We start from the raw sequence: 10,719 nt of genomic DNA on the forward strand, positions 1-10,719 counted from the left end.
TCGTGCTCATTTCGCCTCGTTCAAACTTAGCAAACCACTTTTTAACGGCTGMTTTCCGTGGTGCAGAGTAAACACATGTTGATCAATACGAACCTTGGTTTCAATAGCATTTTTTCGCCCCAAAACCAATACTTTATTAACACATGGAATTAAAAACTAAACTATTAAAGACTAAAAATCATATGGATTTAATACTAGTAGSGCCTTCTCCGCGTCAGGCCGATGACTTTTCAGTTCACCTGTTATTCATAGAAGTTAAATAGTGTAAATGAAGACAACCCTAATGTCTGCTTATACTTTTCTGTTAAATTCTGTAAAAAAAATTATAACTATTTTCCTTCCAACTTTCAACCAAGTTTAGCAGTAATAGCCACATCTCTGTATGCAACCGTTGAAAATGTAGGAATGTGCATACGTACATACGTATGTATATGTATATTGTATGTATGTATATGTATGTTGTATGTATGTATTTAAATAACTCAACACTGTCAGGTAGCCAAAAGAAAAGAAGCTGTCATTTAACTCTGTAGTTTTTTCTATTTATTTACATTTAATAACGCCTTATAAAAAACAATTTTGACCAATTTCCAAAGAAAACACATACATCCAGCAACTCGGTGTTTTCATAGGCAAAACGGATGCACACAAAGATACAACAGACGAAAAGCAAAAATTAAAAAAAAAACTTATGAAATAAAATAAAATACAAGTTTGAAAGAAAGGTCTGCTAAAGTCTTTACTTTAGACAAAACCAACTGTAGATGATCGGGAAGCGCGGCAAGGAAAACATCCTACGCAAATATGAGTGTTTGTGTTTGAGACTACGCTCATCATGGTGCGTCGCTGCAGCACTGCTTTATGGCGAACGCACAAGAAAATTTGTTGTGGTTTCTGTAAATTCATGAAAATTATTGTTTTTGTTATTTTTTTTCTGAACTCAGCAAATTTTGTCAAATCATCGGCATTGTTTTTTTAACCAACCTCTATGTCCGTACACACGTTTGCAAGCAAGTAAAGGCATAGATACACATACACATACATATATACATACGATACAGATGCAAATACGTGGTTAACTTTTTTTTCTTAAATAGTGTACGTAACTGCGTGTGTGTTTGATTGTGTTGTTGCTGACATATTTTTATTGCTTTGGAGTGAGGTCGATAGAAAGTTGAGTCGCGGGCGCCTGCTCAGAAGATGATGACCGTTTTTGTTTCGAAACAGCAATGTTTGCATATACAATATGTATGTTTGTAAGCGTGTAGTGGCTTGAAACTCGGCTGTAGGTAACGCTGCACATGTGTATATTATGCATTATATACATACATATGTAAATATATAAAAGTATAAAAGTAGTCATGTGTGCACTCCATGTTCCGGTCACTGGCTGGTCGACGGTATCAAGCCGTTCTATTTTAGTAGTACCGCTTGGCATTAGTTCACATATTTAAAGCGACGTCCAGCATTGTCACCAGGCAGAGGCCAGCGGGATTTGCGAAATTTCTGGCCCGCTCCTAGTCGACATACGTTGCTGTCGTGCTGCGCTCACATATGTACTCGCACTAATRACGGTCAATATGAGCACATATGTATTTCATTAATTATGCCTACGGGGGGTGCTGACATTAGGGATCTTTTACTAAATGTTTATTTCCGTTTTTTTAGTTTTTACTTATGTGTTTTCTTACTCTCTCCTTCTCTCTAACTATTCGCAGTCCCATGCACAGTGATTCGACACCCGCATCTTGCGTCAACGATTACGACACACAAAGTTATCAAGAAACTCCAGTTATGTCACAACTTCAAGTGCCCACCATGACGCCGGCGACAATGGCGGCGGTCGGTGCAACAACAACATCCGGCTATCAATATCCTCTGCACAACCATCATCCTCATCCACACGCCGCTTTTGGTGATTATGCCACCGCCGCTTATCCAMCGCATTTACACCCACAAGCGCATTCGCACGGCCATCCCGGTCCGCATCCTCACGCGCATCCACACCCGCACACACATACACATCATGTACCTCCTCCTTACCATCAACACTACGGCGCCGTGCAGTGGTATATGCCAACACCAGCCACACCTGCAATGACCAATGGCAATGCGATGTGTGCTCCAGGCAGCAGCAGCGTCTCACCCAGCGCTCCCGGTGCTTACGGTTTGCCAGCCGCGCATCCCACAGCTTACAGCTACAACTATCAACAGCCGAGCGATGTTTACGGTATGAATGGCGTGGGTGGCACGAATGGCGTTGGCAGCCTCGAAATCGCCAGCAGCAAAAGCGACTACACTTCCACACCATATGTGACGCCGTCGCCCACCTTGGATCTGAACAATTCGACAGAGATAGGCGATCCGCACTCAGCCACATCGGCGATGACAGCTAAATTAACGGCATTGCCATCGAAAGTTAGTGGACATGGTAAGCCCACGGTGGTGTCACAATCGCTGCAGAACTTAATGGATACGACAAATAACGGTTCCTCAATGCAGCAGCATTTAGCCAATAACGGTGCAGAAGGTTTGCACAATATAAATGGACATTTGAGTAGCCAAAAAARCGTCGCCGACAATGTACAGGTTTCCAACGAGTCTATTGGAGGAAATACCGGCGGCAGCGGAGAGTGTGGAGTTTCTAAACGCAGTAAGTTTAGTTCTTTATATRCTTTTGAGGTATACAACAATGCCCATCAGTCATTCAAATGACATTTATGTTAATATATTTGGTGTGTTTAACTGGTAGGCAAAAACTTGTCAACTAGACTATTTGTATGGTAAAATTTTAAGTACTATATATATCTATTTTTATGAAATCAGACATTATATTTTAAAGGGCTGCCTTTTCATGGGATGTATTTACTTCTATAGATCCATATTTTAATATTTTTCTTCAAAGAAGTTTTATGCCATATTTTGTAATAAAGTGATTAGAAAAATTAGTTCAAAATTAAAGGGTGATCTATTTCGAGGTTCTCTAAAAAGAACTTTCTTTTTTAAAAGAAAAAAAAAAAAAACACAGAAACTTCAAATTTAATCATTCCCCATTAAATTTGAAGTTTATGTGTGTGTTTTTTGTCCAATTTTCGATGACTCGTTCGAGTATTTACCCTGGTAACTGGCGAATGACACGCGCGAAGAGGATTAATGCGAAGTGGAAGTCGGCCTCATCGCTAATTGAATATTTTGTCATGAGTTCTCCCTTCCCTCATTTATCGATTTCAGAAGATAATTGATTTTGAAGTCCTAAAACCCACCTTTTAATTTTACATAAAAATTCTGGTGATTGTTTGGTTTATATTAAATGTTACTACCTGTTTGCAGAAGTAATCATACTAACCATATAAATAAACTTCAAAAATGGAACTGCTATTTTTGAGAAGTACCTTTTCTTTGGTTTCTTKTAAATCATTGCCATAATATCAGTGAGAAAATTCACCATATTTTAACTTTTCTTTAACGGCTTTCAACCTTTAATATCAGCTTGTTTTCCATGTTTTTCAGGAGACACCTCACAAGTCACTTCCTCGCGGTCGGARCTACGCAAGAATGGCAAACCGCGTTGTAAGCGCAAACCACGCGTGCTTTTCTCGCAGGCTCAAGTATTGGAGTTGGAATGCCGCTTCCGTATGCAAAAGTATCTAACGGGTGCGGAGCGTGAAGTCATCGCTCACAAACTGAACTTATCGCCGACACAGGTAAAAATTTGGTTTCAAAATCGCCGTTACAAGTCGAAACGCGGTGAAATCGACGGCGACACAATCTCTGTGAAATTGAAAGCGGACAGCGGCGCGACGGGCGTAATGACGTCGGGTGGTGTTATGTGGGGCCAACTGCATCGCCAGCATCAAACACATCCACAGCAAACAGCGCTGCAAGCGATGCATCACTCATAACACGCAGAGCAAGGTGGATACTGGCAACACATACACATACATACTTCCGGTATTTATTTACGTGTATGCATACGCAGTTCGCTCTGAGCAAGTATATTTAAATTATTCAGTGCAYATTTTAGAATTAAGTTTTGATTTTTCGTTTTAAAAATTTGCAATAATTATGGAAATTCGGCTTACGCGGAGTACCTTCGGAACAAAATGAAATTAACAATTGTAGTTGGAATATCCGAGCATAATGTATTTTAATATTAATAGTTAMATAAGTGAGTTGTAAATAAAATGACAATAATTGACTTGGGTCGAGAAAATAAAATAATAAAGTGCCATTAAATAAATTAAGAACAATTTTTTATTTGATCGCTGGCGAAATTTATGGAACAAAAGAGTCATTATKAAAATAGGAAATAATTCTTATATATATGTATATCAATATGTGGATGAAACAGCGATGWTGGAATGGGCCTGTCGACTAAAGTTGTTTACTAAGCGGATAATTAAGAATACACTTGACTTCCAAAAAACAAGTAGGAGAGGCTGGGTCGACATTACATTCATAAGACTCTTTTCGGATTAGGATACAGTTTGCGCTGAGAATTCTTTGATATTTCCATTTGTTATCAATATGGACCAATGTATGCAACGGGAGCTTTATTCGATTGTAAGGCTCCATTTGTAGCCAAGAAAGTACGCAATGCTTATTGCCTTCATGGGGGTATTCTAGGTTGCARCCAAGAATTTCAGGTAGTTTTTGAAGTGTCGTAAAAAGGAAATTAATAATTTTACTATCCATTTTACTATTTTTAATTAATAAGCATTATAACAATACACAAAAAATTAAGACAGTTAAAGATTCTAAAAATTATCAGCTAACAAAGTGGGGGTGTCAAAAATTTGGTATGTGATCATACTGGGATTTCAACTCTACTAGCAATCTGAAAAAAATAAAATAAAAAATGTTTAATATAGAATAACTTTATAATGTCTGAAACTGAGAAAACGCTCGAAAAAAAATCACGAAATAGCGACTGCCAGAAAAAAAAAACAATTTTATACCAATTTTTTTGACTGTTGCTAGTTATAGACATATGAAAACACTCTAAAAGCTTCGGGTCAGCAAAATACCTATATCATCGGAAATAAATAGAATTTTGAAAAATCCTTTTGTAGACATAATGTATACTATTCTCTATAAGTCCTACCAAAAATATATTTTAGTATTCTATCATTAAAAATGCACTTTAGACTCTTTAGTTTTCATGGCTATAAGAAAATTGAGGCTATCATACTTATATAGGGCAACAACTTTGGTTCCATGCTGCTACTCTAGATTTATAGTCTGGAGTTGTTAGCTTGGCAGCTGAGACTTTGTTAATGCTGTTAAATACTTATAAGACATCTTTATCCCAGTTGAGGATTTTTTCGACACYCGCGAGCTTGCTTGAAATTTTGTGTTTGTAATGGAATCACAGGGACGGAGTCGTAGGAAATTTTGCAGAAATATTTTTTGGCCTCTAGTCTATCACGAACAGAAATAAGTGGGTGGCGTAAAGCATTCTTTGAAGGTTRTGAAGTCATCGAAAATTGAAAGATGTGTCAATTTTGGGTGTTCTTGATAACGTAGCTGAATACCATATATTCATTACACGCATCGTTACTGGTGACGCTGAAGTCGAAACTGTTTAACAATCTAGCGAATGGCAAGACAAAAATGATTCGATGTCGAAAAACTAAAATTCGCTAAAGGGCTAAAGGCCTAGAAAGAACATTATTTGGCATTGTTATTTGAAGATTATACTTTTGTTGTTTTTTCCGCATGAAATGGCTTTTCAAGAGTTCACAGAGCGAAGCGATGTCGCTTGGGAAGGTTGAGCGGCTTCAGTTTTAGCCCAACTGTACGCTTTGCACGGTTGCAATTTATGATCTCGACCGAGTTGCTGCGAACGACGCCGAATAAACTTTTCACGGTCTTCGTATACGCTCTCAGCGACGGCTATGCGCTGCGTGCTGAACGTGGTCCATTCGGTCGAGTATTATCCAATAATGAACGCTGGGTCTCAAGATATTTGATGGTGTTGTGAATAGTACACTCAGTAAGCCGATTATGTTGACCATAAGTTGAGCGAAGCGTGCGAAACACATTCTTTAAAGAATTTGAGGAAATGCCAAACAAAATTAATATGATGGCTTGAAAAAAAGCTATTGAAAAAAGTACTTCTACTTCTATCACTTTTTATTTCGAATTGATAAGGTATCAGAAGAGTGTAGAGCTTCTGATGGTATAGTGTGATTTCCTAATGTTAATTCTGGTTCTTTTTTTCTAGGAAAAATAAACTTCAAACTTAATATTTGAGCAGAAGAAGCATTATTTTGGATTTGTCATGAATTACCACTGAATTAAATACAAAAATATTCTATTGCGTCATTAATACATTAGAAATCATTTTGGAAAAAATCGCAGGTGACTACAATTACATGATGAATCGATGAGTAAAAGAGCGCCACATAAATGCAATCTATATACAAATCAATATATATACATGCATACGTGCCCATGTTCATATATCAGAACAACATTAAAATATGAACTCGTAATGTTCTGGTAGTTTGAAAACAGCACACGGATGATTTAAACCGATTTGGCATATTGAACTGGAGGTCTGTTATGTGATTCTGAACAGTTTGCCAGTCTATCGATCCATTAGCGGTCACATACGAGTATAGACATACAAAAGGCAGGCAGCAGGCTGGCAGACGGACAGGCACACCAACTTACGTGAGACAGACACAAAAAGAGCGGGGCCACAGTAGCGGATATGAGTACGGCAATATAAATTAATTTTTATCAAAAGCAACGATCAATTTTCGAAATATGAAAGGCATCGAAATAACAGCAGCAACGCCATTGATGGCCTCTCTGATGGCAAGAAGATGCAACATTTTCGATTTTTTTAAACCTTTTATTTAACAATTTAGCTGATACGGGTGTGTGGACTGGTGGCTAATGGTGGAGCGCAACAAGACATTTGTGGCAATGCAACACACTAGGGCAGGGAGTTACAAGTTGCAATAACAAATCCGTTGTTGTTTTTATTATTTTGAACGCCACAAGTACTTCCCCCCAACACTTTCGCTTTGTTATTTGCCCTTTCGACACAGTGGAATGCAACTGTAAAAGATTGTGTGGCAATATGCAGTACACACAAACATAACTGTAAAGATGTACATATAGTACTATATATGAACATTTTAAGTTCATAAATAAGTGAATACTCAATGTAGCTGACATTTATGACAGAGCAACAATAGCAACAAGCCATCACAGCAGTATGCTGGGGACGAATTGCGGTGTTGCACGGATTGTGCGGCAGCGGCAAATCGAAGAGGCAAGGGTTTTCCGCATTTTAGGGGCATTYTCGAACGCGTGAGTGGCGTATCAATTACACAATAAACATACGCCATTCACAAATCGCAAACCCCCTTACATACACACAAACATACATATGAATATAGGTCTATTAGCTCCTTTACAATCAGCCTCCAATAATATATTTCTATACAAATATGCATACATACAGACACTTTGGTGTTTATAGACATCCGGATGCGTGTCCATGCGCCGATGTCATGGAGTCATCAGCGCGATTGCACTTGCTAGGGGGTAGCACTGGAAGCAGCTGATTACACTTGAGGCTCGCCTCGATTTCAATTTTGTTTGACTTGTTTGACACCCTTCGCTTTGGAGTATAAAGTTTCAGAAAATAATATGAAATATATACTATGTATATATATGTATGTATATACCAATTTATGTAGGTATATATGTACATATGTATAGTCACTTGCTGTGAGGGCGGTGAAAATAGAAATCACAACGTTTATAGGTTAATTCAAGARGATTAATTTAATTTAAACATTTTACTGAAACAAAATTTTTATTTTCATTTTGTCATCCAATATTATATTTATTTGGCGTAAAGGCTATATGGATTGTATGAACGTAGACTAAAAATCTCAAATCGTCGTTCTATATTTCTCACTTGAGGGGTTATATTAAACTGTGAATTTGAAATACGCTAACTCTWATTAACAACGATATGTACCAAACAAATTTTATTTCTTATRTACTACTATGAGCAAAAAATATYTTAAAATTAAAATTTTTTTTTTCAAAATCTATGTCGTTTTCCTAAAAGTAGTCCCCCTTGGTCCCTATACACTTGCGCACATTTTTTTTTTTCAATCTTCGATTTCCGGAATAGTGTTTTCAATTGACTCAATCGGTTTCACCAGAGCTGACGTTTTATTTGCTGAATGCTGAGAAGTCACACGGCGCTAAATGAGATCATTACAGTGATTGCGGCACGATATTGRTTGAAAATTTTGCGAATTTGGCGCAAAAGCCAAGAGTTTTTCGCCCATAATTTTTCTCTCTTTTTACAAATAGCTTCGCGCAAACGACGCATAACAATCAAAAGTATGCCTTATGGACAGTTTGACCGGCCGGAAAGAATTCGTAGTGCGATTTCGGGTCGTAAGCATAGACCTCAAATCATAGGCTAATCGCCAGTAATAAATTATGGAAGTCGGAAAGCATTGTTTCACAGACGTTAAGGCGACGCTGTTTTTCGAAAAAATTGAGTGATGCTGGAACAAATCATACTTACACTTTTCATACGCCCAAATGATCTTTCAAATTGGTTTTCACTGCCCCTTCCGATATTCCAACGATGTCAGTAAGATCTCTGACTATTAATTCTCAAGCAATAATTCCTTTATTTTTTTTTGACGTGTTGATCATCAGCTCAATATTTTGTACCAATCAGAAACACTTGCACGCGACAAATAATTATCACCGAAAGCCTTTTCCAACAACCTGATTAAATTTAATTCCACATATAAAATTTAAATGTATAGTTAACACTTATGATTTTTTAATGTGATGTTTGGCACAGATGATACTGACAGTTATACAAACCTAGAAAAAAAATAGTTCGTCCAACTTTATACCWGAGTTATTTGTCAGAAATTTATTCAAATTTCTTGTGTTTTCTTAATTAAGCTTAAATTGCAGTCGGCCACGTAATAAGCAGCGCACTGCATTAATRCTTTTGATTCACATTTACAAATAATTTAGCTAAGTTACTTCTGTTACGAAAGTAGAGCTTTTAATTTTAATATGCCCAATGGTGGGAAATCTTGTTTTGAGTTTGCTCAATCGTTAAAGATTTCTAAAAGAATGATTTTCAATGCTATTAGTAATCAAAAATCGGCAAAAYCACAGCAAAAGTACCACGCAAGAAAAGACCACGGCTAGAGATGACGAGCGAATCGTACAYGAATCAATAGCAAATTAAATTTGTGCTCATATTTGTGGAGAAAATGATTGTCCACTATCCATTTAAATTGCAAAAAAATATTTAAGAGAAAAATACCCCTTGAGAGGATTTTTTAGAAGAAGCTACTGGTGTCAGAGCAAAATCGCAAAAAACGAGTTGAATTCGACAAGAAATWTCATCATTGCATTCTAAAGAAGTAGAAAAGAGTATTTTTTTCGGATTAAGTGGAAATAAATAAAGAGATTAACCCCAAATACACTCGTCCCACGCTGAAGTACCTCGATTTGTGGTGCTATGTACGAAGTTGTTGGGCCTAAAACAAAAATTGACGGTCGTATAACGATAATGTTATAGTTCAGCACCAGCATATTTCTATATTCAGGGGTATAATGCTTCCATATTCCGACGCCAATATGCCTGATACATGTTACATGATTGTTTCAACAAGATAACGACCCCAAACATATCGCGCGGTCTACTAAACCGTGGATGGACGAAGATGTGATTTCTTTATTAGACTGGCTTTGGTGTAGTTCAGACCTGAACCACGGCTCAAGTCAGAAGTATACCGAGGATGACACATAAAATCGACACATAAAATTGAGTGGTCAAAAATGGAGTTGTTTCAGTGGGTGTGTAAGGGCTAACATTTTCGTCGTGAAGAGTGATCCGTATTCGATGGCTAGCTTTTTTGGTTTTTTGAAAGTTGGCAAACAAATGGCTATGGAGCACTAAGAATTTAATGTTTCGAGTTCTAGTGGTTGAGATATTTCCAGTTTTCTCTAAAATCGGGAACGAGAAACTTTTGTTGGATTTGGCGATGAGATTTGAGATGAATATTTTAAGTTACTGTAAAGACTAGCATGTCGAACATTTTGAGTATGTTTCAGTTCAAAAATATCAAGTTGTCAGATTACACACCATAAATTGGGGGACCTAACGATAATGTTTTCTTAAAAATTAATAATTATAATTATTAATTAATCACTTTAGATAATTTGGAAAACAGTTTATATTACTCAATAAAAAACAAGTTTATATTATTAAAAAAACATATATATGTACATACTTATGTGTGTATGTACTAATATACAATAGTTGCTAAACTAAAAATTTAGGACATAATTATTAGTGAAATAAAAAAACTAATAATTGCAGAATATAAAATAATTCTTTCTCTATTCAGTTATTTGATTTTACGGAGTCAGCGAAAAAATCGACTATTTGTTGTACAYACACATATGCATATATTTGTATAAGAATCCGCTTACTGCAAACAAAACGCCTCTCTGTTCCATGCTAAACAAGCAAGCCTATTTACTGTTTGCCCTTTTACATATGTATTACATATTAAAGTATAACTGACACAACGCCCCATGTCAATACAATTTTCCAAATCGGGCGTATAATCGCTGCMCAACGCACACGTAACAGATTTCAAGGATACTCACGCATACCAACACAAAAATTGTACATAA

General features: G+C 36.8%; 1 protein-coding gene across 1 annotated transcript in view; it reads left to right on the forward strand.

Annotated features, from left to right (window-relative positions):
• LOC108967607 (muscle-specific homeobox protein tinman) overlaps positions 1–3,920 on the forward strand; it is a 6,791-nt gene extending 2,871 nt beyond the window's left edge. Inside the window, exons 2-3 of the mRNA XM_018931142.1 lie at positions 1,719–2,653; positions 3,511–3,920. Coding sequence (XP_018786687.1) covers positions 1,719–2,653; positions 3,511–3,902 — 1,327 coding nt within the window. The 3' untranslated portion in view covers positions 3,903–3,920. The remainder of the gene's footprint in view (positions 1–1,718; positions 2,654–3,510) is intronic.
• Positions 3,921–10,719: the final 6,799 nt, after the last annotated feature.

The sequence above is a fragment of the Bactrocera latifrons genome, unplaced genomic scaffold, assembly GCF_001853355.1.
Source record: "Bactrocera latifrons isolate USDA-ARS-PBARC rearing strain unplaced genomic scaffold, ASM185335v1 scaffold_191, whole genome shotgun sequence".
Classification (NCBI taxonomy): domain Eukaryota; kingdom Metazoa; phylum Arthropoda; class Insecta; order Diptera; family Tephritidae; genus Bactrocera; species Bactrocera latifrons.